Source organism: Lonchura striata, chromosome 4 (assembly GCF_046129695.1).
Source record: "Lonchura striata isolate bLonStr1 chromosome 4, bLonStr1.mat, whole genome shotgun sequence".
Classification (NCBI taxonomy): Eukaryota; Metazoa; Chordata; class Aves; order Passeriformes; family Estrildidae; genus Lonchura; species Lonchura striata.
Window position 1 is genome coordinate 802,689 of NC_134606.1, and position 26,355 is coordinate 829,043.

The window sequence follows — 26,355 nt, forward strand, 5'->3', positions numbered from 1 at the left end:
GTTCCAGTCCATGGCTTTGTTTAAATCCCCTCTGTGCTGGAGTTCAATCCCGAGCTCTGCTCGGAGCTGCCTTGCCAGGGACTTTGTCTGTCCTGTCAGGAGAGACTGGGATGAGCTGTGTGGCAGCAGCTCCTCTGGATTTTCTGGGATTTTCTCTCCCAAAACCAGGGATGGATCCTAGGCAGCAGGAGTGCAGGGAAGGAATTCACAGAAGCCCTTTGGGCAGTTTAGGAACATCTGAGTGGGCTTTAAGTGCAGCTTTCAATTGAGAATGGGAAATCATGAGCTTCAACTGGAGCAGGGGGGTTGAGAGGAGGAGCTGGGAGAAGTGGCTCCTGGAGGATGGGAAATGCTGGAGCTGCCTGGCTGGGAAGGGATTTCTCCCTCCCAGTGTCCAGGGATTTGGCACTGGGAATGCTGAGAGCCCTTGGGGAGCATCACAGGAATCATTTGGTGATTGAGCCTGATTTGCTGCAGAAAGGGAGAGGGTTTGTCTCTGCCCTGCTTTTCCCTGCTTTTCCCAGTGCTTCAGTTTTCCTGGCCATTCATTAGGACATCATTATCCATTTTAATGATACAGAACTGATTTCTCTGATTGTATCTCGCTTCCTTACACTGAACAGCCTCATGGGCCAAGCTGGTGATTCAGGTCAAAGCTGTGGAAGAGCTTTTAGGTCTTGGTGGCTTCAAAGTGCCAGAGGGCAGGGTCAGATGGATCTTGGCAAGGAATTCCTGGCTGGGAGGGTTGGAGGGGCTGGCACAGGTGCCCAGAGCAGCTGGGGCTGCCCCTGGATCCCTGGAATGTCCCAAGCCAGGCTGGACACTGGGGCTGGGAGCAGCTGGGACAGTGGGAGGTGTCCCCATGGCAGGGGTGGCACTGGAGGAGCTTTAAGGTTCCTTCCAGCCCAAACCATTCCAGATTCTCTGATGTCCATTTGTGGCTGTTCAGGAGCAGTGTCACTCCTAGAGCTGAATGAAGCCTTGCTCTGGAGAGAAGCAGCCTCTGAACTGAGCAGTTTTAAGTCTTGGCTTACTTGCAGAAAGGATTTTCCCCTCCTGCTCTCCTGACTCTGGATACTTCTGCCAGCAGCACCTTCTCACCTGTTTGGCCACCTTGGATAGGCCAAGTTTAACCCAGAGCTGAACGTGGTGAGAAAGCATCAAAATCAGTCACTTTGCCAGCCCAGAAGCCTGTAATTAGTTAAAAGGTCTGTAATTAGAAGGATGGTTTGAGTTTGCCTGCAGCAAAGCCCAGCCTGGCACAGCTCATCTTTACCCACTTGCTCTGCCAAACACACCCTTCCCAAAACAGGGAGCTGCTGCTTTGGGCTGGGTTTAAATTTAACTTTGTGTACTTTATAAAGAGGGTTTTGTTGTGTGCTGGGTGGGTTTGGCTGAGCCCTCAGTGTGGGAGCTGGCTCTGCAAACCTGCCTGTGCTCTCACTGGGGACAGAACTGGCATTTCTTATTTACAGCCTGTGTCCCTGATTCTTCTCAGGGAAGCAGTCCCAAAGGCTCTGCTCATCACCCCTGGCTTTGCTAATCCCTGGCAGCTCAGGCTTTGATGGGAGCAGTAGGAAGATGGTGTTTGCTCTTTGGAGGCTGCAGAAAAGCCTGGTTGGGTGGTGTTGTTTTGAATGTCAGTGGTTAAGGGGTGTATGTAAGGAAGAAGCTCAGCAGGTTTATTTGAGGCAAAGCCTGGGGCTGGAACAATCCTTTCCATGTTTCCAGGGTTTCCTCCGGTGTTATCAGAGCTCTGCAGCCCCTGCTTCCTGTGGAGAATCCTGATGATAAAACAGGGCTGCATCTTAGGCCTGGCAGCAGGAGAAAGAGGGAGTTGTGCCCTGTCCTATAAAAAGAGGGCCATCAGTTCCATTTTCAGGTTCAAGCCTCTTTCCAGAGTCCATTCCCGTGGATCCAGCAAAGATTGATGGCTCAGTTCCTCGCTGCTCCTCACGTGCTCCCAAAAGGTGCCTTTGCTGAGGGCTGGGAGTGGGAGCAGGGCTTGGAATGGGTGGAGCAGAGTCCTTGGCCAGGCTGGCAGTGCTGGCGTGGGGCACGGAGCTTGTGGCAGCCCCTCCAAGGCCAGCAGGGCTCTGGGAGCAGAGCCTGGCAAGCTTCAGAGCCTGAGGAAGAGGGAGATGAAGGGCACGGTGTGAAAGCAGGGCGTTGTGGCTAGCAGGGATGCATCCATGGGAGCCACTGGGGTCCCAGGGATCGTGGCCAGGAGGGTGCAGCTCTGCCCTGCCTCGGAGCAGCCCCAGGGATGGAGTGAGAGGAGCCTGCAAGGCTGGTGAAGGCTCTTTGTGCTGCTGAGCTGCCTTTCCCAGGGGTGGGCACGAGGCAGGCTGGGGGCTGCACCCAGAGCTGGCACAGCTCAGCCCTGATGTGCTTTGGAAGCGTCCAGGAAAAGCACAGCCCCACTCCTGCTCCTGAGAGTGGGAATTGGGGCTCGAAGTTTGCATCTCCCTGGGTTCCTACTGCTCAGGTCTCTCCTGTTTTTTAAAATCCCTGTGGTTTTGAAAGCAAATGTCTGTAAAGGAAGACTTGTCCATTTGAATGGGGATGATGGAGAGGTGAGGCCCAAGGGAAGAGCAAAGTGGTTATTGTACAGATAATTATTATAGATAATATGGGTTTTTATGGGTGATTTATTAGAGAGAAATCCAGTCCTTCCACCTCTGGAATTCCTATTTAAAACTCATTCCCTGACTCCTTCCCTCTGGTGCTCCCACCCTGTACAAAAATGTCCTGGGCTGCTGTTCCCAGCTCTTCCCAGCCCCATCCTGCCCTGGGAGGAGGTTGCTGGCCCTGCCAGCTCTGAGGTGCTGCGGGATGCTCCAGCACCTCCATCCTGTGCTCATCCACCCCAGGGAGCCCTGCCCGAGGGAGAGCAGGGCCGGGAGCAGCCCGGGAGTGGCACGGGGGCACGTCCCGGATCCAGCAGCACGCGGGGTCCATCCCTGCCCTGCCCTTCCCAGGGTGCTGCTTTTGCATCTGCTGTTCTGCGCCGGTGCTGCAGAGTCCCCAGGCTCCTGCAGCCAGGCTGGCACTGCAGAGCCCTGCCCTAGCCTGATCCCTCCCTGGGATCCGCAGGGAGACACCTCCCTGCGCTCAACAAGCTGTTTCCAAGAGCCTTTTTCCATCAGGGGGTTGCTCAGCGATATTTTATTTCCTTTTCTTTAAAAAAAATTTTATTTTATTGCTGCGAGGCTCAAAGGCGTCTGTGAAGTGCTGCCAAACGAATAAATGAGGGCAGGGAGGTACCCGAGATTTATTTTGGCTGGCGGAGCTGTGTGCTGGGAAGGGGAGGGGAGGAGGAGGAGGAGGAGGAGGGTGAGTCAGCGTTTCAGAGCTGCACAGAGCTGCTTCCATCAGGCAAGTGCAGGTTTCCCTCTAGAGGAATCGGCCGTGCTCCACTCCTGCTTTCACCCAGCACTTCCAGCATCCTCCTTCCTCAGGGAGGGTGGGGAAGGGCCTTTCTGGGGGCAGAGCAGGGCTCCTGCCAGCACCAGAGCAGGGATGTTCATCCCAAGGACACAGATGCTCCAACGGCCTCAGGTTGTGCCAGGGGAAGCTCAGCTGGGATATTGGGAAAATTTCTTCTTGTAAAGGAGCTGCCATCCCTGGAGGGCTTTAAAAGCCCTGTGGATGTGGCACTTGGGGATATGGGACAGTGGTGGCCTGGGCGGTGCTGGGGGTGGTTGGACTCGATGGCAGAAGCAGCATGGGATGTTTAGGTTGGAAAAACCCTCTAGGGTTTTTCCAACCTAAACATCCCATGCTGCTTCTGCCTGGAATTTGCAGCCAAGAGCCCCTGAACAAACCCCAGAGGGTCCCGGCAGGAATGGGGTTGAGAAGCAGAAAGGAAATTTCCACAGTGGAGTTGAAGGAGGAAAATGAGAATCCAACAAAGATGGATTCAAGTTCTGTCTGTATTTAGCCAATATGAGCAGGCCCAGCTCCTCATGAGCCCCACCAGGACTTTACAAGGCCTGGAGGGACAGGAGCCAGGGAATGGCTGCCACTGGGAAAGGGGAGCTTGGGCTGGGATCTTGGCAAGGAATTCCTGGCTGGGAGGGTGGGAAGGGCTGGGCTGGAATTCCCAGATTTGCTGGGGCTGCCCCTGGATCCCTGGAGTGCCCAAGGCCAGGTTGGACACTGGGGCTGGGAGCTCCTGGGACAGTGGGAGGTGTCCCTGCCATGGATTGGTGGCCCTGGATGGGATTTGAGGTCCCTTCCACCCAAATATTCCATGATGACCTGGGGAACGAAGACAAAATCATCTCGGGGCTTTGAGGAGGCCTTGAAGCCGTTCCTGCAGCTGTGCAGGTGGGGATTGGTGCAATTCCAGGTGCCTCAGCTCTGGCAACAGCCACCCCTGAGGAGGGAACTTCACCCACTCAGCTTCTGGCAGCTGGCAGGTCGTTAGCAGCCAGTGCTCGTTAATGAGTGCAGCTGATTAATGCTCTGCAGCCTTTTAGAGCTGGAGCCCAGCAGAGCTGGAGCAGGCCCTGGCTGCTCTTACTCAGCACAAAGGATGGATCTGGGTCTGGAGCAATCGTGGAAGCAGTGCCAGCAGGACAAGCAGAGGTGGGGCAGGGCCGTGTGCCCCTTGCAGCCACCCTGGGATCGTGGTGGTCAGACCTTGGCACCTTCCCTTGCCAGCTGGGAAAGGAAATTTGCCATGGTGTGCCCTGTTGAACTCTTTGTGGGCGTTGTGAGCTCATCCAGCTGAGGGCTCAGGTGCTGAGCTGCTGCTCTCCTCTTCTGGGGAGCTCAAATTCGAGGGGGATTAGGGAAAAGGGTCCAACCCTCTGCGATCTCCTGGCTGGGAACGCCAGGAGAGGTTTCTCTCCACGCAGAGAGTGGCTGCCAGGCTGGTGTGGTTTGTGCCTCAGGGTCCATCAGCCTCTCCCAAAACTCCTGGAGACTCTGAGGGCTCCGGGGAGCAGGGCAGGACGCGTGGGGACCGGGCTGGGCACGGCACCACGGCTGCTTTGTGCCAGCAGGAGAGGGCACCCACGAGCTGTGCGTGCCCCAAAGGCAGCTCCAGCTTGAGGCAGGAGGAAGGGCTCCGGCTTTTCTTTGTGCCTGGGTTGCCAGGTCTCTTCAGTGGTGTCCCGTGGGTGCTGCAGCGGAGCCGGGAGTGTTCCCTGCCCCCAGACTGGGTGGGAGACTTTGGGGGCATGGATGGCTTCAGTGGGCACCTTCCAAGGAGCTGCTCAGAGGAGGATGAGGGAAGGGGCTGTGGAGCTGCCAGGAGAAGGAGCAGGGGGTGCTCACGGTGGGGACATCACTCCTGGGCCGAGGTGCTGCCAGCCCAACGCCCTCCCTGCTCTGGGACCGGGCAGCTGCACCACCACCAGCCTCAGCTTTTGCCTCCAGATGGCATTTTGTGCTTTAAAATGTCTCTGAGGCGTTTGGTGGATGCACAATAACACGGAAATGGGGGTCCAAGCAACTCTGGGATCTTGCAGTGCCACCTGCAATCCCTCCCAGCAGCTGGGTGGGAAATCCCAGGGTGCAGCCCCAGGGCTGGACATACCCTGGGCACCTTGGCAAAGCAATTCATCTATTCCTTCCTCTTAAACCTCGCTGTGCCCAGAGCTGGCTGACCCATGCCCATGTTTCTCCCCAGCCAAGATGGGAACTCTCTGGAGCTCTCTGGTGCAGGAGGCATCAATCCCATGGGATCTGTTGGGCAGGGCCAGGTGCCCCTGTGCTGGGGATGGGATTGCTCCTCCCAAGGGTGAGGCAAGGGGATGGGCCCAGGAGGAGGGAGCGTGGCAGAGCACCAGGTGGATGTGGGGTGTCCACGCCACACCCCTCTTTGTGATGTGCAAACCTCTGAGCCTGGTGTGCCTCCCTGGGGTGGTGACTCCACACTGCTGGAGTTGTTCCCAGAGGAAGATCAGTGAAATCCCAAAGGAAGGTCCCTCAGTCCTGCTTGAACAGGCAGCAGGACACTGTCAGCTTCGCTTGGGGTGGGATTCTGAATTCCAGGTGTGCTGAATCCCTCCCACCTTGGGATCCCCCGTGGGGTTTCAGGCATCTCGGGCAGAAGTGGTGTGATGAGGGGCATGTGGGGACAGGGCCCTGTCCTGGCCATGTGCTCCTTCCTGCTGGGCTCCTGTTGCTCAGCCTCCCTCAGCCCCGTCCCTGCCTCCTGTGCAAGCACCAGCTCCGTGTGAGCTCCCGTGCTGGTCGTGCTGGCAAACCAGTGAGGAGCGCTGGGGTGAACTGGGAGAGACTCCTCTGTGTGCCTGCACTGGTACCAGTAGCCCTGATCCAAGGGCCTGGGCTGCTCCTGCTCCACCTGCCCTGGGTGCCACCAGCACCGGGACAAACTCACTGTGCGAGTCCTTGGGCTGCAGGAGGTGGGGAAACCTCTGTGGCTCCTGGGCGTGCTGAGGCAGAGAGGGGAGTGTGGAGGAGTGTCCCGGGAGCAGGGCTGCCCCTTCCTGGGTGTCGTGCATGCCCTTCCCACGCCGTGACTCCATAATCATTGCTGTGCCTAACAAGAGCCAGGCATGGATTTGGTCACTGTGCTGCTTGGAGCAACGTCTGTGGTGTGTGTGGTGTGTGCTTCCAGCCCTGTCACGGCATTAACCAGGAGGACTGTTCTGTCTTCCCTCCACAGCCTGGAAGTGTCTCCTCAGGTAGAAACCAGCTCAGATGCTCCTTCTCATTCTGCTCCCTGCTCCCCTGCCCCGTGCCCTGCTGCCCTGCCCGCTAGCATGCTGAGCTCTAACCTCCCTGCCGCTCCTGGAGACAGACAGGCCGGGTGCTTGGCCCCCACCAACCCATTCCTCAACTCCCTGCAGAGCAATCCCTTCTTTGAGGAGCTCCTCGCTGACCAGGTACTAAATTCTCCTTCACCTACTCACTTTCTCTCTAGTTTCCCGCCTGGGCCGCGTGCTGCGCCAGAGGTCGCTGGGAGCTTTTGTTCCTCTGAGGATTGCAGTGCCTCTGCCTCCCCAAGGCAGACAGACCCCGAGAGGGAGTCTCCAGCCCAAAGCGTTGGTGTGCCCGTGCCAGAAACAACTCCCCCAGCACCGGGAGAGCTCCCTCCTGCCGACAGCGACCTCGCCGTGCCCCCACTGCCCTCGGAGTGGGACGAGACCTTCGATGCCTTTGCCACCAGCAGGCTCAATCCGGAGCGGAACAAGGAGAACTTCTTTGCCTCGGTGGCAGCAGAGGGCATGGCTTTCATCGACGAGCCCAACAGAGCCAGCCCCACGGAGAGCTCAGCGGAGCCTCCCTGCCAGAAGGGCTCCAAAGCCTTCGAAAAGGCCGAGTCGCCCATCGGCGCCGAGATCCCTGCAGCTCTCCGCTCCTGGACAAATTTCTCCGCTTTAGACGTGGGGGCCAACCTGGTGAGCACCACCCAGGAGGCCACGGTGATCGAGGATGTGCTGAGCCCCGTGTCCGCGGGGTCCATGGCCGGGAGGAGGAAAAGCAGCACGCCCACGGTCTGGACGGCCGCGTTTGCCTCGGCCAAGCCCGGGGACAAAGAGGCGTCAGCGGCCCCGAGCACTGCGAACAGCGCCAGGGAGGAGGGGGACAGCGGTGAGGAGGAGTCCTGCGGCACGGGGCCCAACGGCTGGATGACCATAGCCACGGAGACCGGCCCGAGCGCGGCCGAGGAGCGCGCGGCTCCCACGGGCCCCTTCGGCCCGCGCCCGCCCTTCCTGGGCGAGGGCACCCTGGAGGCGCAGAGCTCGTCCCGTGCCACCCGCGTGTTGCCCAGGAGCTCCTTCCCCCCGGAGCCGGCCGCCGAGGCCCGGCCCGGCGGCGCCGTGGCGGCCGTGCCCCCGCGGGTGCTGGGGGACGCGGCGGGCCGGAGGTTCCCCGCGGCGGGCGCGGAGCCCGGGGGCGGCCGCGAGGGCGCCGTGGACATCCGCAGCTCGGTGTTCCGGCTGCAGGCCAGCATGCGGCTGGAGGCTGGTGAGGGCCTCCTGCAGTTCAGCTCCGACATCCGCGAGAGGCGCGTGGTGCTGTCCCCGTGGGCCGGGCCCCACGGCCCCGAGGAGCCCGGCCTGGCCGGGCCGCCCCCCAAACCCCCCCGGCGGTTCGCAGCCGCGGGCGCTGTGGGGGACAGCGAGGACGAGGAGCCCGGCGGCGCCCAGCAGGGCAAACGGGAGCCACGGGAAGAGCCAGAGGGCCCGAGAGCGGAGGTGGAATTGCCAAGGAGGCGTGGGAGCAGCGAGCCCTCTGTGCCAGCGCCTCCCGGCCTGCCCGCGCCGCGAGTGGACGCCGCTGGAGCCGGGAGCGAGTTCCCAGCGTCTGAGGCTGCCAGAGCTGCCCCCGTGGACTCAGCAGCTGGCCTGGAGACAGGAGCCGGCCGGCTGGGGACAGGGGACACCTCTGTGGGGGAGCACCCATCAGAGATGAATGAGACAGATGTGGCCGAGCAGTTTGAGACTTGCACATCCAAGTTCTCCCTGGATGGACTGGACCGGTCGGGTGCTGAGGAGAGCTGGAGCCAGCCCCGTTTATCCCCTCAGGGGGCCACAGACGGTGCCAAGTGGGAAACAGCCTCCAAACAGGAGCTGTTCCCTGAGGAGCTCAGTATTTCAGGACTAAACCCACCTTCCAAGCTAGACCTGGGCCAGCCGACTAGCTGGACAGCTCTGGAAGAGCAGGAGGCAGCTGGGCATCCACACCCGCAGCCCCAAAGGTCAGAACGCGGGCAGAGTCCATCCCAGCTGGAGCTGGCGTGCCAGGATGGTGAGGGGCGAGCAGGAGAGCAGCCCGAGCCCCGTGCCCCTCCCGAGGAGGCAGAGCAGGGCAGGGCCCCTGCCAGCGAGGAGCCCGAGGGGCGCTGGGCAGAGAGCAGGATAGACTTCAAGAAAGCAGATTTCTGGAAGCCAGATAGGGCAGTGGAGAGGCACGCACGGGCAGCTTCAGCCCTGAGAAATCCCTTTACCCTGGCAGTGAGCCCGCATTCCCCGAGCAATCCCTTCGTGGAGAAGCCCCCAGCCCCTCTCCCTGTCCAAGCTGTGCTGCCCGAAAAGCTTGAGCAGGGCCACTTGAGCTTCCTCAGCCTGCAGGAGGAAGCCCCCGGGCACGGCTTGCAGCCCACTAACGCTACCCCCCCGCATGCCAGCCAGCCCCTGGCCTTCTCCACCCCTCTCCTCGTGGCTGCCGCTAACCCCGAGCCGTGCGGCCACCCCCGGGCCCCCGTGGGGGTCCCCGCCAGCCGCGCTGCCGCCCGGCCCTGCCCGTGCCCGCAGCCCGGGGACGCACAAGCCTCAGCGCTCCTGGCTCTGCCCAGGGAGACACGGCCGGCTGAGAAGCCCCTTGGCCAGCAGACGAGCAGGTGAGCACTGCGGGGAGGCGAAGGGCGTGTGTGTGGGAGAGGGGAGCCCCGGCCCCTTCTGCTCCTGGCCCCTTCTCCCCGCTCCCGGCAGGGCTGGCTCCGGGGAGGCTGCTCCACGCTGCGCTGCAGCTCCTGCTCCCTCAGCTTGCCCCGGTCCCAAGAGCCCAGCCCCAGCTGCTGGGAGCTCTCTGGGATGCTGGGGGAGTGAGCGCAGCCGTCCAGTGTGCTCCCCGGCCAGGGCAGAGGGTTCCGTGCACGCACGACCTGCCCGGCTGGAAATTCAGAGCTGCACCCACATAGCACCCAGTGCTGATTTTGGCTCCATCGTCCTCCCCGTGCTTGCAGGAGAAATGCCTCACCCGTGCCTGCCAGGAGAGCTCGTGGCTGTCTGTGCTCTCCTGAGCTCCCTCGTGGCATGTGCACAGCTGCTGCCCCTGCCATCCATCCAGCTTTGGCCGCTTTCCTCTCAAGTGCCCGTTGGGTACTGAAAACCTTCTCTCCATAGCCAAAAAAAGAGTTTTTGCACCAGGGCGAAATGCCCCTCTCCCCTCCCTCCTGCCAGATGCCCGTTGGTGATGAGGCATGCGGGGTTTACCCTTGAGGCTGGTGGGGATGGGGAGGGTGGAAAGAAGGGGCTGTTCCTCCTCCCAGGTCAGTCGTGGGTCTGTACAAATGCCGTGAAGCAAAGCTGCTGAGTTCAGGGCATGGAGTCTTGCTCTGTGTCCTTCAGTTCATCTCATTTTTCTGGTGCTCCTTCCCCCAGTCTGCTGGGCTCTGCCTGCCCAAGGGATTTACCAAGCTCCAGCAGGGATTCATTGATCAGCCTCCCTGATCGTGAGGCAGATGGAGCTTCCTGGGGGCACCAAAATGGTAAAAAATCCCACCTGCCCCAAGAGCAAGATTGGCTGTGGCCCTGGGGAGAGGAAGGGAGGGAGGATGGGGCCAGCAGAACTCACTGAGCTCCAGTCCTTCCACAGCAGGATCCCTTCTTGGGTTGAGCATGAGGTGCCAAGTGATCTCGGGAGCAAAGACAGCATCTGGCTGCGTCTGTCAGATGATATTTTTTCTTCTTATTTAAGCCAGCTCCTCCAATCATTTTTAATTGGATTATTCATCCACCAGCAGCCAGCCTTCTTCAAAATTTGCAGGGATGCTGCGCAGAAACGTGGATTTTGATATGTTTCATGGAAAGAGAAGTGTCCTGTGATCCCGAAGGGGTAACTGAGGCACTGAGGGAAGTACAGGAGTCTCTGGGTTGGTTGTACCTGCTCGTGGTCATCCCCAGCCGTGCCTGTGTATCCATCCTGGCTGGCTCCTGGGGTGGGATGGGCTGGGATCCAAGAGCTGGATATCCTGGATATCAGTGCTGGTTTCTGTCGTGACTGGGATCCAAGAGCTGGATATCCTGGATATCAGTGCTGGCTTCTGTTGTGACTGGGATCCAAGAGCTGGATATCCTGGATATCAGTGCTGGTTTCTGTCGTGACTGGGATCCAAGAGCTGGATATCCTGGATATCAGTGCTGGTTTCTGTTGTGACCTGTGGCCAGGAGCTCCTGAACTTCCCTGCTCGTGTTCCTCCAGCACATTTTGGATATTTGCTGTGACTGAAGAACCTCTGAAGAGCTCCTGAGGCCTCTGGGGAAGGCTCTGATGTTCTGAGCTGCTTTATAGGACTGGGGAGATGTGAGAGCTGTCCCAGGCTGAGGGAGGAAGGCTAGAAGGGATCTTTTCCCAATCCCCACGGCCATGCTGCCCTTCCCAGGATCATCTCCTGTTGGAATCGCCAGAGGCACAAAGATGAGGGAAAGATGGTAGAAAAAAGGTGGAAGGAAAAAGGAAATAGTTCAGACTTGGAATGGACATTAAGTCCTGGCTGGCACAAAAGTGTCTGCAGGTGAAGGGGAGAGGGTGCCTGGTGTGGGATGGTGAGAGTTTGGGGTGGGGGGGTTCAGCCAGCTGGAAACTGGGAATGGGGTCCCACGGCCCCTTCCTGAGCGGCCAGAGGCTCTTTGGTCATCCTGTGTGGCTGCTGGGGCAGGGGACCATCAGCTGCAGCTCCCAGGTGTGCGGAGGGCCCTTTGCTGCTCCCGGGGTAGGGCAGGATGGTGCCTCCACTGCTGGGGCCGTGGCACTCCCCAGGACAGGACGGACCCCAAGGACAGCCTGGGGAGCTCCACTGCCTGCAGGGGCCCGGCAGCTGTGCAGCTCCTGCTCCCTTAGATGTGGGGCTGGCCCGGCATCCTGTGGCACCTGCAGGTGACAGGAGCGGGGATGTCACAGGTGCCAAGGTGGTGGCACGGGCTGTGCCTCCCTCGTGCCGGGCTGCAGAGGATTGCTGTGTCTGAAAATGAGCTGTCAGGTGAAGTCACCTCCTCTTGGTGATCCTCCTGGAGCCCCTGGAGCCACCCAGGGCCAGAGCTGGAGAGCTGATCCCAAGCCCAGCCATTCCCCTTCCTCCTCCAGACCCTTGCTCCATGGAGAGCGGGCCCTTGGGTGCTGGGTGGTGCTCCAGGCACAGGAGCTCAGCCATGGGAGAGGGTTTCCCTGGATTTCTTCTCTGTGAGGAGCATTTTGATGAGCATTTAAAGGCTCCCTTTGGGAGGTGCTGAGGGAAATGTTCCTGTTTTTCCCCTGTGCTCTGCAGTGACCTTGGGAGCACCAGTGAAAGCTGGGACAGGGCAAGGCTGGGACAGGGCTGGGCTAGCGTCACCCTGAGATGTTCCACCTTGGCCTTAAGCTCCATCATAACTCAGATCCACTTGGGATGCAGTTCTGGATTAGGAGCTGGTGAGCAGCTGATTCCAGGCTGGAGGTGATGTTCAAGGACCAGGAGAGGAAACTGGTCCAGCTTCTTGGCAGGTCCACCAGACCTTCAGACCTGGCTGTGGGGTGTGAAGCTCCTCTGGAAGGACTTGGTGCCACCATCCCAGGACAAACAGCTCGAGGAATGTCTCCAGCTCTTGGATCCTCCCAGAGACAAAGAGCCCTGCACGCACCACCCCGTGGGAAGCAGTAGGAGAATGATTTCTTTTCAAAAGTACCTTTTCCAGCCCTGCAGCAGCGACTGTTCCCACTGGCTGTGGGGCTGGCAGCTGCCTGGGACCACCCCTGGGTGGGAATATCCCCCTGCTGTCAAAGACATCCGAGCATTCCCACTGGCTTCCCAGGGAGGTTCCCAGGCACGCTCTGGCTGTGGCCTCAGTGCTGGCTGTGGGGATGCACAAGGTGACAGTGACACCGGGGCTCAGGCCTGGCTCTGATGAGCAGCCCTGGTAGCTCCCCCAGCCCCCTCCTCACTCCTGGCCTGGTGCTTGTAGCTCCTGGTCAGGGTTGAGTCCGGTGGGCAGTGCTGGAGCCTCATGTGCAGAGCAGCCACTCCTCCAGGCCCTGGCACTGTCCGTGACGCCCCGCTCGGGCTGTGGGATCCCTCTGCATCCTTTCCAGCTGCCCAGGAATCCTGGGCTCTGTCCTTGTGCTTGGACAGCTCTGCCAAGGGATCAGAGAATCACAGAGTGTGCTGAGCTGGGAGAGACCCACCAGAGTCATCCACCCAACTCCTGTCCCTGCCCAGACCCCCAAAATCCCACCCTGGGCATCCCTGGAGCGCTGTCCAAAGGCTCCTGGAGCTCTGGCAGCCTCGGGGCCGTGCCCATTCCCTGGGGAGCCTGGGCGGTGCCAGCACTTCTGGGGAAGAACCTTTCCTGATCTCCTAAACCTCTCTGGCCGAGCTCCAGAATTCCCTGGTGCTGGCCCTGGTCACCAGAGGGAAGAGATCAGAGCTCCCCTGTGCTGTCCCTTGGGAAGAGCTGATCCTTTGGCTTGTTGCAGCAGGTTGGTGGCTGCCAGTGCTGTCCCTGCCAGCACGGGGACAGCAGGAGGCATCATCGTGGCTGAAGAGGATTTCCACATCCTTGCTATGTCCTGGTCCCATCAGCATGGCTGAGGCACGAGGACATGGCAGCTGGTGGGGCTGTCACTCGTGAGAGGCTTTGCAAAGCTCCCAGCTGGAGGTTTGGGTGTTTCCATCCCAAGGATGGAGGTTTGGGCGTTTCCATCCCAGTGGGTGGAGGTTTGGGCGTTTCCATCCCAATGGATGGAGGTTTGGGTGTTTCCATCCCAAGGATGTAGGTTTGAGTGCTTCCATCCCAATGGATGGAGGTTTGGGTGCTTCCATCCCAAAGACGCAGGTTTGGATGTTTCCATCCCAAAGACGCAGGTTTGGATGTTTCCATCCCAATAGGTGGATGTGTTTGGATGTTTCCATCCCAGTGGATTGAAATTTGGATGTTTCCATCCCAGTGGATGGATGTATTTGGATATTTCCATCCCAAAGATAGATATTTGGATGTTTCCATCCCAATGGATGGAGGTTTGGATGTTTCCATCCCAGTGGATTGAAATTTGGATGTTTCCATCCCAATGGATGGATGTGTTTGGATGTTTCCATCACAATGGAAGGATGTTTGGATGTTTCCATCCCAATGGACAGATATTTGGATGTTTCCATCCCAATGGAAGGATTTTTGGATGTTTCCTTCGCAAAGATAGATGTTTGGATGTTTCTATCCCAATGGACAGATATTTGGATGTTTCCATCCCAATGGAAGGAGGTTTGGATGTTTCCATCCCAATGGATGGATGTGTTTGGATGTTTTCATCCCAAGGACAGGTGTTTGGATGTTTCTGTCCCAATGGACAGATATTTGGATGTTTCCATCCCAATGGATTTTTGGATGTTTCCATCCCAGTAGATTGAAATCGGGATGTTTCCATCCCAAGGATGGTGCACAGCTGTGCCTGCTCCTTGCAGGGAGGGAGCATCAGGTCACTTCTCTTTCCATCCCGCTGAGAAGGAACTGGATTTTGTTCAAGCCCAGAAAGAACCTTTTCTTGGGTGAAAAGTGAGGCAAAAATAAATGAAAATCTAATTCCCCCTTGACTGGCTACTCACCCTCCTCTTGGCCTTGTGGAGGGGTCACATTCTGTGGTGGCTTTCAGGCAGGTGACATTCAACTCTTGGGCTGGAGCATCAGTGGTGACCCCAGACTAAGCTGGGGGTCCCTGGGCAGCAGAAGGCTGCTCTGGGCAGTGGGTGCAGCAGGCTCTGGTCACACTGGAGCTGTGTTTGAGCCCCTGGCAGCCAGGAGCTGTGCCCCACGGCGTTCCCAGCGAGGATGGGCAGTGCAGGTGTGGGAACGGGCATCTCAGCCAAACTCGTCTGCCGGGGCTCCTTCTCTCCTGCCCGGGTGGGAGCAGCTCCATGGGCTCTGCCCTGCCCCGCTGGCTCTCTTCGGAGCAGGAGAGCTCCGGGGGGCACAGGCAGCGGGGTTCAGCTGTTCCTCAGTCTCCTGGCTGCTGCCATCCCTGTTCAGCGCCGGGGAGAGGGAGCAGCTGCGGGTGCTGATTGTGCCACCCTTGTTGCCCACAGCCCTCACCCCGTGAAGCCCCTGAGTGCTGTGCAGGAGGGCTCCAGCGAGAGGAGGCAGCAGCCCAGGGCCAGCCTGAGCTCGGCGCTGAGCAATGGCCTGGAGAGGCTGAAGACGGCGGCCACGAGCAGCGTCCAGCCCCTGGCCCCGGCCGGCCAAAGCCAGGCGGGCAAAACCGACCCCAAGGTAAGGGTGGGAGGCTGTGCCAGGCCTGCTGCAGGTTGGGGGAGGCCTGCCATGGGGTGGGTGCGGGTCCAGGCCGTGGGCTGCTCTGCCTCCCTTCTCCCGTGGGCTCTGCACCTCCTCACCCCATCGTTCTCCCATCACCTGCTTTGGTCTGGGGCTGCTGTTGTGCAGGGTGTGGGTGAATCCCTGTAGAAACATGGAGTGGCTTGGCTTGGAAGGGACCTTAAATCCCATCCAGTGCCACCCCTGCCATGGCAGGGACACTTCCCACTGTCCCATGCTGCTCCAAGCCCCTTCCAACCTGGTCTCCACAAGGTATGGAAAGTGGTAGGTGTAGTAGCTGCCCGAGTGATGCTCTGAAGGGTTCCTAATCCTGGCAGGGGAAGGTCCCTCCTGGAACTTTGCTGACCTGGATGCACTCCAAACACTGCTGTGTTGGGGCCAACAAAGCTCCTGTGGCACCTCTGAGAACACAGGGTGTTGTGAGGGTGACCCCTCCATCCCTTTGGCCACTCCCGGTCCGTTTGCCTCCCCAGTGTCACCTGGAAAATGCTGCTGGGGTTCACCTGATTGAAGGACAAGCTCAACCCTGTGGGTCTCAGAGGCCCTGTGGGTGCTGCAGGGAGTTCAGCTGGTGCTTTATGAGCACACAAGGTCTCTGTGGGTCCTGGTGCTGCCTCTCCAGTTTAGACAGACAGACATGGAAAGTAGGAGCGCTCTGCCTGCATCCTGCAAACATCACCAGGAGCAGAGGTTTTAATTCCAGTCCCTGAACGTCCCTCTTGCTTCCCAGCAGGAGCCCACCCAGCTGGACCAGTCAGCCAAGTATTACCACCTGACCCACGACGAGCTGATCCAGCTGCTGCTGCAGAAGGAGGGCGAGCTGAGCAAGAAGGAGGAGCACATCCACGAGCTGGAGAACTACATCGACCAGCTGCTGGTGCGCATCATGGAGCAGTCCCCCACGCTGCTGCAGATCCCGCTGGGCGGGGGCCAGGCCCCGTGAGCCTGCCCGGGCCCCGTGAGCCTGCCCAGGCCCCGTGAGCCTGCCCGGGGCAGCAGCACCAGCGCAGCCGTGCCCCAGTACCCGCGCTGCCAGCACCCCCGCGCGCCCTCCTCGCACCCGAGGGCTCCAGTGGCTTCTGTTCCCAGAGCTAGCAGGAAGGGTTACCTGCTCCTTCCCAGCCCAAGCTTAGCCCAGCTCGGCTCCAGGGAGCTGTAGGGTGCTGGGCTGCCTGCACCCTATGGGGAGGAGCAGAGCCCTCCCCACGAGGCAGGCACCTCTGCAGGTTCCTGTCGCTGTGACCGAGTGCCACCTCCCGGGCACTCCTGCTGCCAGAGCTTTAAGTGACCCCTGGACATCTGAGAGCTGGAAACCACCTCCTCGTGAGTGACTTCATCCTGCTGCTGCTCCTCTGCCCACACTCCTCCTCCTGTCTGCCCTGAGGGTGGTGTCCCTGCCTGCTGGATGCTGCTGGGCTGGTGGGTGACGCCGGGGACACCGAGACCCAGTGGGGCTCCCCCAGCACGTTCCTGACCAGAGCCTGTGGGACGCCCCTTCCCCTCGTGCCTCAGTTACCCCAGAGAAGGGTGAAGAGTCAACTCCAGTTTGTGCCACTCTTGTGGGAGATGCTCCACGAAGGGACAGCGCCGGGCCCGGGCTGGTGTCGGAGCCTCTGTCACAGCAGCAGTGCCAGGGTGACACTGCCTCGTGCCTGGACTGGGAATAGGCAAAGGGAACATGGGATGGGGCCCCGGGAGTGCTGCAGGAGATCCTCCGCAGGGCCCACCCAGCAGGGGCTGCTGTGCCCTGGCGGGATGGGGGAGTGCAGACTCCACACTGAATTCCCACTCGGTATTCCAAGGAATGCCTGCTCACAGCTGCCTCACCCTGCCTCTGCCTCATCTGCCCAGCACAGCCAGAAAATGCCCCCAGAGCGAGGGCTGGGGGGGTCTGACCCCCCAAACACTCCTGGCACAGCCCAGAATTCCCAAATCCTGGCAGGGCAGTGCCCAGCCTGCTCCCTGATCACATCCACACGCTGGGATCAGCTCTCGGGGGCAGTGCCCAGCCTCAGGGGCAGCTCTGTCTGCTGCTGACCCCTGAGTGAGCACCCAAAGTGTAGCAGCCTGAGACCGCCACTGTTTTCTTTGTTCCCACTTTGTTTTCTTTGTTTTGTCTGTTGCAATTTTCATCAAATTCAGTATATGATCTCTTTTGGCGTGCCAATTTCCCTTTTGTTTCCAATTGTGGGGGTAGAAAGCTGGCCAAGGCTACAGGGACCCCCTGGAAGGATCCCAGCCCGTACTCGGCCTCCACAGATAAGGAACGCTCCCCGGGGCAGCATTTTGGGATGGAGTGAGGATGGAGAAAGTGCAGGACTGGTGTAATTGCACCAATTTGGGGGGTGTAATTTTTGTTAAGTGGGGTTACATCTTTCCTATGGGTAGACAGAACAAGTTCAGGGCAGCTCAGGTGTTGGTTGGGAGGTTGGTACTGAAGTTGGACACAGTAATGAACTTTGGAAGATCCCAGCAGCTCTGACCCTGGGGTTACTCTGGTGCTTGAGGCAGGGTCTTGGTCCACCCATCCCAAGCATCTGCCAGATTGGGTTTGTATCTGTACATGGGCATTCATTTGCTGCTAAAGGAGCCCCTAGCAGGCAGGTCGACAGCTGCCCATGGACAGGCAGAGGTTGTCTTGCTGTAAGGTCTTGGCCAGTGTGACCCAGATGTTCTGACTGGGCTGAGGGACAATCCATGCACCAGCCGATGGAAAGGTGAGGAGCATCCAAATCCTGTCTGGAATAGTTGGGGATTCCCTGCCACTGAGATGTGGCAGGATACTTGGGGGTGAGTTGATCTGTGAGTTTGGAAAAATGGATTTTTAGACTTATATTACTTTAATAGTCCCTCATATCTTCCCATCTTATCCCCTCAGTTTTTACTGAGTAGAAAAGGTGTGGGAAAACAAGAGGGAATAACAGTGCAACAAACTAAGGAGAGGTAGCAGTAAAACCAGCTAAAGAGGGGTAACAGTGCAAAGTAACAAGTGAATGAAACTCAACAGAAAGCCTTACCATCTTCTGGAGCAGTGCAGAACACCTTCTGTGGTGAACATCTGCATTTACACTCCTCTTCCTTCTCCTCCACACCACCTGAGCTTGATCTCTTTGCTGTGTCTGAGGTCCAGGAGTGTCTCTGGATGCTGCATTCCATGTACAGCTTGACATTCCTGCCACAATCCACCTCGGGCAGATCCTGTAGATAAGCAAGCATGACCTCTCCCCCAGGAAACTACAAAAAATCCCGAAATGGGCCCATGATTAGTTTGGATTCGGGGGCTTTGATCAGCACAGGGGGTTTCTCAGTGAGCTGAGCTCTGCTGCTGTTGGAGAAGTGCCTGATGATGGGAGGCTTTGGCTCTGTGAATGAATTATTAAGAAAGCTGATGACATAAAGAGCCTTACATAATCATTCTAAATTTGGTAGTGTTCCAGCTTATCCCATGCTGCTGGTCCAGGGCTCTCTTGAGTGTGTGGTGGACCTCTCTGCAATGGATTGCCCCGTTGGTGAGTGGGGTATGCCAGTATGCTAATGTCACCTCCCGCCCATCTGTCTAGGAGCTGTTGGAAATGTTGGGGTGTAAGCTGGACCATTATCTCTTTTGATGCCTTGGGGAATGCCCAGAGTAGAAAACACCAGGAGAAAATGTTGGATAACATCTTTTGTCTTGTGTCCTGCGTGGGCTGATGCAAATACAGCCCCAGGGAGCGCATCTGTGGACACATGGATGTATTTTTGTCTCCCAAAAGGTGCACAGTGTGTGACATCTGCCACAGCCGAAAACTTTCGAGGCCTTGGGGTTAACTCCAGCCCCCGTGGAGGGCAAAGCAAACTCCTGGCAACTGGGGCAGGAGCCCATGGTTGCTCTTGCCTGTTCCTTTGTGATTTTAAACATCCGGACAAGGGCTGGCACATTTTGGTGGAAAAACTGATGGCTCAGTTTGGCCTGATTGAAAATCAGGTAGGGTGGTCTGCACTGCCGTGGCTGGGAGATCTGCTCTCCAGCTGCCCTCAGTGGCTGGTCCTGGGAGGTCAGTGTGGGACCTCACGGGCACAATGAGATGTGGTTGCTCTCGGGGGGAGAGGAGGTATATTAACTTCTAAAGTAATCTGTATAGATCTGGATTTGGCACTTCCTTTAACAAAGAATGTTCTGCTCTTTCAGCTATCCCAGCAACACGGGCTGAATCAGTAACTAAATTTAAGGGTTGTTTTAATTTCTCAAAGGCTCTGACAGCGGCTGCTAATTCTGCAATTTGTGGGGATCCTCGAACAATCTGAACATTAGACTCCCACTCCTGAGTGTCAGGATTCTTCCACGTCATAACTGACTTGTGGGATCCCCCTGAGCCATCAGTAAATCCAGTCTGTGCCTTTAGAGCAGTTCTACTGTTTAATGAATTTGGGACCAAATTAAAGCAAGCATTAATGGTTCATGTTTTGCTGGGTGAAGGAGATGGGGCTTGGCTGGCTGTCAGGAGGGAACTGGAGGTGTTCATTGGTTTGGATAAAGGCTCTGGACTGTCTGATGTCACTGGAAGATTTGTGCAAGAGAATTCACACCCCACTAGGGTCCTGAGGCGAGCTCTGGCCTTTGTGATAAGCTGGGCCATAAGCTCCTGGGGTGTTGTGGTGGTCTTGTTTGGTTTGTGTGACTGAAGCACCCGCTCTGTGACCAGGAGCTGATCTCTCGAGCGGGGTCCCACTGGAAAACAAACCCCTGGAACTTGGCTGCTTACCCAGGATGGCAGATTGGAAGGGCAGGGTAGGATCAGCGTGGTGGGCTTGTCTCATGGACCTCATGCTTCTGATACCTTCTGGATCTCTACCTGGGCTTCTGGTGTGGTGGTTTGTGGGGAGTCAAGGTCACCAGGGCCTCTCAGAAGGCTGAAAAGGGGTGACGGATCCTCGGTCCTGGTCCCTAGCAGTGTACAAACCTGGCTGATGCTCCCACAGGGCTGGTGGATGTCCCTCAGGGTTGTCCTTGAGGGCGAGCTGCTGGGGTCCGATGGTCCTCTCGCCGATTCGGAGTCCAAGGTGGGTGCACGGGCAGCTGTGCTGAATCTTCTCTGTAGCGATCTCAAATCCTGCTCTTTGAGAGCAGTCTCCAAATAATGGTCTCAGTGCAAACTAGAATATCGTCCACGTAGTGAAAAATTGTGGCATCAGGAAATCTTTCCCCAGTGGGCGAGAGAACGCGGGCAACGAACACTTGGCAGATGGCTCGTGAGTTTTTCATCGCCTGAGGAGGAACTTGCCATTGATACCTTTTTAGACGGGCTTGTCTGTTAATTGATGGCACAGAAAGTCAAAATTTGGGGCATCTCTGGGGTGGAGCGGGATGTTAAAAAGGAATCTCTGATATCAATGACTGCCAATTTCCAATCTCAGGAGCACCGAGGGCAGGCCAGGCTGTAAAGAGCCCATGTCCTCAATGACCTCGTTGACCTTTCTGATGTCTTGTAGGAGCCTCCAGTTGTCTTTGCCTGGTTTGCAAATGACAAAGGCAGGGCTGTTCCAAGGGCTAGTGGATGGTGCTGGGTGGCCCTTAGCTAGCTGCTCCTGCACTAGGGATTCAGGCACCTTTATTTTGAGTCCTGCCTGGGGCCACTGTTCCACCCAAATGGGATCATCCCATTTCCGTGTCAGCGGTGAGGTGGGGCACTCTGCAGTGGCCCCACGGGATTTCTACAGTTAGAAATCCCACGGGCGTGAAGGGATTTCTAGTCTGGCTCCCCATTGTGACAACACGTCTGTGCCCCCAAGGATGACAGGTGCCTTTACCACAAAAGGTCTCACTGTGCAGTTTGACCCTCAGGACCTTTCATAAGGATTGGCCTTTTACACCACATAGAAGTGGCAGCTCCTCCAATCCCAGAGATGACTCCAAACTCCCAGCCCTGTGGCCACTTGGAGTGAGCAGTGATGGTGACATCTGTCCCTGGAAGAGAAACTTTGGCACCTTTGTTGGACAAGCCACACTCTGTAAGAGGTCTATCTTGGCCCAGCACCTCTGCCCAAAATCCCAGAGGATTTTCTGGCCAGACATGAGCCCAGGTGGGTGAAGAAAAGCTTGGCAGTGAGTGTGCCCTTAGATGCCAGGGCTGCTCTGTACGTGTGACAGCCACAGTGACCTCATCCATCGGCCCCACCAGCTGGATTCTGGAAGCACACGTGAATAACTCGTTGACAGTGTTTCCTGTGATGAAAACGGCTCTTGGCCCATCAGAGGTCCAGGTTGGCCAGCTGGGATTTGGAGATGGTTTCACCCTCGGACGCGGGAGGAAGGGAGCTCGCAGCGTTCTCCGTGTCCTGCCTGACGGCCTCGGGAGTGCTCGGGGAGCCGGCGCCCTTCCTCGTGGTCAGCGTTGGCACAGCCGAGTTCTCGGCGCCTCAGTGCTCAGACTGGGAAAAGAAGGACAAAACAGCTCAAGAGGAAGATCTTGCAGGAGACTGGCTGAGTCAAGCAGACCTCGGTGTCTTGAGGGTTGTCGGTGGGGCTCTGAGAAATTCCCCAGAAAATTGGGGATTTTCCCTCGGGGATCTGGAGCACTTGACTGCAACTTAAAATCCAGTGGAGACGCTTTCAGAGGGCTAAGGAGAAGCCCCGTGGTCAGGGTGCCAAGTTGTAGCAGCATGGGCTTTAGAAGGAGGAAGCTGCTACCTAACTCCCAGGAAGCATCTCCTGTGGAAAGTGCTTGGGTAGGAGTTCAGGCGAAGCAGTCACATCACACACCTCGCTCACCATGGCAAGAGAGGCAGCAAGGGCCTTTTGTATGATGGATTCCAGTGAGGTTTATTCCAGCACGCCGAGGGACAGCCGGGGACAAAAGACAAGACCATGTGGTGTGCCTAATTTTAAATTTGGGTCAGCAGGCACAGGGCACGGGGGCAGCGCAAAGGGCAGGCGAGGCTGGCACCAGGGATAGCACAGCCAGAGAGGAAACAGGGAAAGCAGGAACCCCTGGAATTTGGGGCATGTGGGGAGCGCAAGCTGGGAGGATCAGTGCTGTGAGGCTGCACGGGGAGCTCTTCTCTCTGCTAGATCTTTCCAGGGTGAAGCCTGGAGGTTTCGAAGGATTCTGCACAAAGGGCTCTGATTTACCTGCCTGGACTGGAGGTGCTGTGGAAGGGGATAGGCAGGATGTTGTTCCCTCCCTCATCCTGCCAGGATTTTGGCTGGAGAAGGTGCCCGTGCAGGCAGAGGGGCGGTTGGAGTGGGATTTCAACATGAAAGGCCTCTTCTCCCTCTTCTCCCTCTTCTCTCCCTCCCAAGATCACTGGGCTCTTTTAAAACCTCCCTGCTCTTCACTTGCTTCAGTGTCGACCATGACTTTGTAGAATGGTGCCTTTTGCCAAAGGTCAGTAGCATCTTCCTGCCCCCAAAAGGCTCTGCAGCCCAATTCTCAGTCCCACACAACCTGCCTGGGGCAGGTTCCTCCCCTGTTCTCCTTCTCATCCGAGCAGAGGGAGTTAATTGTCACCCGCAGACAGCAGAGCCTCCCCACCACCTGAGCAGGTGCTTGGCTCCTCCCAGGAGCTCTCACAGCAGCTCAGAGAAGTGGGGACAGAGATCAGGAGCTGACACGGCAGGGAAGGGCAGGCTGAGGATTCCAAGCTAAATCACAGCTGGAGACAGAGTTGGGTCTGGTCCTGTCCAGCCCTGGACCCTGCACGAGGAGGAGGAGGAGGAGGGCTGGGCTGGGCTGGGCTGGGTGTCCAAGGGAAGGCGTTGCTCCCATTTGGGAAAGCTCCAGCAGCCTCTGTGCCCCTGGGATGGGATCCCCTGGTCTGGCAGCCCCAGCCCCTCTCTGGGTGCCCAGCTGCGTCCCTGGGAGCTGCAGGCAGGCCGGAGGAGCTGTGGGCACTGGGAAGAGGGAGAGGAACTCCTCAGGTGGGCACTAACACCTCCCACGGGAGCCAGGGCCCCTCTGTGGCTCCCAGGCACACAAAGATCCCGTTCCTGGCCCTGTGCCCCTGCAGGGACGGCTGCTGGTGCTCCCCACGCAAGTGCCAGTGTTTGTATGGATCCCACAGCCCCTCCTTCCCACCTCTCCCTCCTCTGTCGTGTCTCACCGCCTCCCTCAGCCCGCTCTGCCTTAGTCAGCTCTGCCTCCTTTTGCTCCAAAAGCCTCAATGTTCTGCACTTGAATTTAAAAAGTTACTCTCAGAGCTCAGCAGGTTGTGCCAGGTGTGCAGCCCTGCCAGCAATAGGTGCTTCCACATCTCCTGTTCCAGCAATCCCTGTTCCCTTATCTCCCATCCCAGCAATCCCTGTTCTGTTCCCTCATCTCCCATCCCAGCAATCCCTGTTCTGTTCCCTCATCTCCTGTTCCAGCAATCCCTGTTCTGTTCCTTCATCTCCTGTTCCAGCAATCCCTGTTCTGTTCCTTCATCTCCTGTTCCAGCAATCCCTGTTCTGTTCCAGCAATCCCTGTTCTGTTCCTTCATCTCCCATCCCTGCAATCCCTGTTCTGTTCCTTCATCTCCCATCCCAGCAATCCCTGTTCTGTTCCCTCATCTCCCATCCCTGCAATCCCTGTTCTGTTCCAGCAATCCCTGTTCTGTTCCCTCATCTCCCATCCCTGCAATCCCTGTTCTGTTCCAGCAATCCCTGTTCTGTTCCTTCATCTCCCGTTCCAGCAATCCCTGTTCTGTTCCCTCATCTCCCATCCCTGCAATCCCTGTTCTGTTCCCTCATCTCCCGTTCCAGCAATCCCTGTTCTGTTCCTTCATCTCCCATTCCAGCAATCCCTGTTCTGTTCCTTCATCTCCCGTTCCAGCAATCCCTGTTCTGTTCCCTCATCTCCTGTTCCAGCAATCCCTGTCCTGTTCCTTCATCTCCCGTTCCAGCAATCCCTGTTCTGTTCCCTCATCTCCTGTTCCAGCAATCCCTGTTCTGTTCCTTCATCTCCCGTTCCAGCAATCCCTGTTCTGTTCCCTCATCTCCTGTTCCAGCAATCCCTGTTCTGTTCCCTCATCTCCTGTTCCAGCAATCCCTGTTCTGTTCCTTCATCTCCCGTTCCAGCAATCCCGGTTCCCTCCTTTCCTGCCTTTCCAGCAATAGGTGCTTCCACACCTCTTGCCTTTCCAGCAATACCTGTTCTCCTCCCTCACCTCCAGCCTTTCCAGCAATTCCTGTTTTATTCCCTCATCTCCAGCCTTTCCAGCAATGGGTGCTTCCATAGCTCCCATTTCCAGCAATATCTGCTCTTTCCATCTCCAGCCTTTCCAGCAGTTCCTGCTCCCTCATCTGTTTCCAGCAATACCTGTTCCTCACCTCCTGCCTTTCCAGCAATACCTGTTCCTCATCTCCTGCCTTTCCAGGAATACCTGTTCCTCATCTCCTGCCTTTCCAGGAATACCTGATCCTCATCTCCTGCCTTTCCAGGAATACCTGATCCCTCACCTCCTGCCTTTCCAGCAATGGGTGCTTCCACACCTCCTGCCTTTCTAGCAATACCTATTTTGTTCTCTCACCTCCTGCCTTTTCAGCAATTCCTGTTTTATTCCTTCTTCTCCTGCCCTTCCAGCAATGGGTGCTTCCACACCTCTGCCTTTCCAGCAATACTGTTCTGTTCCCTCTCCTGCCTCTCCAGCAGTGGTGTTCCCTCTCCCCTGCCTCTCCTGCAGTGGTGTTCCCTCTCTCCTGCCTCTCCTGCAGTGGTGTTCCCCCTCCCCTGCCCCTGCAGCAGTGGTGTTCCCTCTCTCCTGCAGTGGTGTTCCCCCTCCCCTGCCTCTCCTGCAGTGGTGTTCCCCCTCCCCTGCCTCTCCTGCAGTGGTGTTCCCTCTCTCCTGCAGTGGTGTTCCCTCTCTCCTGCCTCTCCTGCAGTGGTGTTCCCTCTCTCCTGCAGTGGTGTTCCCCCTCCCCTGCCTCTCCTGCAGTGGTGTTCCCTCTCTCCTGCCTCTCCTGCAGTGGTGTTCCCTCTCTCCTGCAGTGGTGTTCCCTCTCTCCTGCCTCTCCTGCAGAACTGCTCCCTCATCTCCCGTTTGCAGCCACCCCTGCCCCCCCCAGCCCCAGGAGCCCAGCTGAGCAGGGGTCCCTTGCTGCTGGAGCCGAGTGGGGCTGCAGAGGCGCGGGGCAGCGATGGAGGCTCCGTGTCTGTCCTGCAGTGACGGGATCAGCAGGTCGCCCCCAGTTCAGCAGGTCCCAGTCCAGCAGGTCCCCCCCAGTTCAGCAGGTCCCCCCCAGTTCAGCAGGTCCCTCCCAGTCCAGCAGGTCCCCCCCAGTTCAGCAGGTCCCCCCCAGTTCAGCAGGTCCCTCCCAGTTCAGCAGGTCCCAGTCCAGCAGGTCCCAGTTCAGCAGGTCCCTCCCAGTTCAGCAGGTCCCTCCCAGTTCAGCAGGTCTCTCCCAGTTCAGCAGGTCCCCCCCAGTCCAGCAGGTCCCAGTCCAGCAGGTCCCAGTCCAGCAGGTCCCAGTTCAGCAGGTCCCAGTCCAGCAGGTCCCAGTCCAGCAGGTCCCTCCTGTGCTGGGAAAGGTGTCTGACAGGTGCTGCTGTCTCTGTTCTCTGTTCCCCGCCCTGCTGGGCTGGAGATTTGGGTTCCCCCTCCGCACCCAGATTTCTGTGCAGAAGAGCAGCCCAGCAGCCTGGGGTGGAGCTGGAGTGGTGGTGTTAAACCCGCCCTTCCCAGGGGAACGCTCTGGAGGACCCAAGTGCTTCCTCAGCGAGGGAGGGATGAGGAACAGAACCGGGGAACTGTTCTCAGCTTGCCCATCTGGGATTTATCTCCGTGGTTAGTGACTGGATCTCCTAGCCAGTGATTTATTTGGGATCCCAGGGGCAGGAGCAGCGTTCCTGTTTTAAACACAGCCACGACCCTCCTGTGCTTTTGCCTTTCTCCTGGCGCTGGTTCCCCGCGAGGCTGCAGCAGGGTCTGAGCTCTGCCTGTGCTTTTCTTTCTCTATTTGGCCAAATTCTTCTCCCCTTGCCTGCTGCTCCTGGCCTCGTGTGGGCCAGAACCGCCAGGGTTCATCCTCAAACTGGAACAGAGCTGGGGGATGTGGAGTCTGGGAGGGAACCACCGTGTTTGGGGTTAAAAACCTGGAAAAGCGTCCCAGGTGGGAGAAGTGTTGGGGTTTTTGGAGCTGTTGGTTTCCCTGTTCCTCACGTCCGCGGGAAGCGGGTTCTGTGTGTCTCACGTTTTAAGAGCTGCAACTAATGTTTATAAAGAGCTTGTTATTTACGTTTGAAGCACTTTAAAAAAAATAAAATTGTTCAAGCTGTTCCTAGACACTTCTGATTCACTGACAACAGCGTCTGTGCTGACGGCGCCTGGACACCGAGTGACATCTCTGTTTGTCTGCTGCACGAGGAGGAGGAGGACGAGGACGAGGAGGAGGAGGAGGAGG

General features: G+C 57.9%; 2 protein-coding genes across 2 annotated transcripts in view; both read left to right on the forward strand.

Annotated features, from left to right (window-relative positions):
* Positions 1-26,235, forward strand: part of RAB11FIP5 (RAB11 family interacting protein 5) — a 44,130-nt gene extending 17,895 nt beyond the window's left edge. The window contains exons 4-6 of the mRNA XM_077782658.1: positions 6,902-9,325; positions 14,756-14,939; positions 15,733-26,235. Of these exons, the coding sequence (XP_077638784.1) occupies positions 6,902-9,325; positions 14,756-14,939; positions 15,733-15,945 (2,821 nt within the window). The 3' untranslated portion in view covers positions 15,946-26,235. The remainder of the gene's footprint in view (positions 1-6,901; positions 9,326-14,755; positions 14,940-15,732) is intronic.
* On the forward strand, positions 21,265-26,235 carry LOC144246102 (uncharacterized). Its single transcript, XM_077782542.1, has 5 exons — positions 21,265-21,499; positions 22,051-22,216; positions 22,282-22,366; positions 23,220-24,160; positions 24,286-26,235. Exons 1-5 carry the CDS (start codon positions 21,265-21,267, stop codon positions 24,404-24,406), a joined length of 1,548 nt encoding a protein of 515 aa, XP_077638668.1. The 3' UTR covers positions 24,407-26,235.
* Positions 26,236-26,355: the final 120 nt, after the last annotated feature.

Coding starts and splice junctions, on each gene's coding strand:
- LOC144246102 (XM_077782542.1), top strand. CDS start 21,265: ATGGTTTCACCCTCGGACGCGGGAGGAAGGGAGCTCGCAGCGTTCTCC. Junction 22,217..22,281: donor CCCGTGCAGGCAGAGGGGCG/GTTGGAGTGGGA, acceptor CTCCCTCCCAAG/ATCACTGGGCTCTTTTAAAA. Junction 22,367..23,219: donor AATGGTGCCTTTTGCCAAAG/GTCAGTAGCATC, acceptor TGCCAGCAATAG/GTGCTTCCACATCTCCTGTT.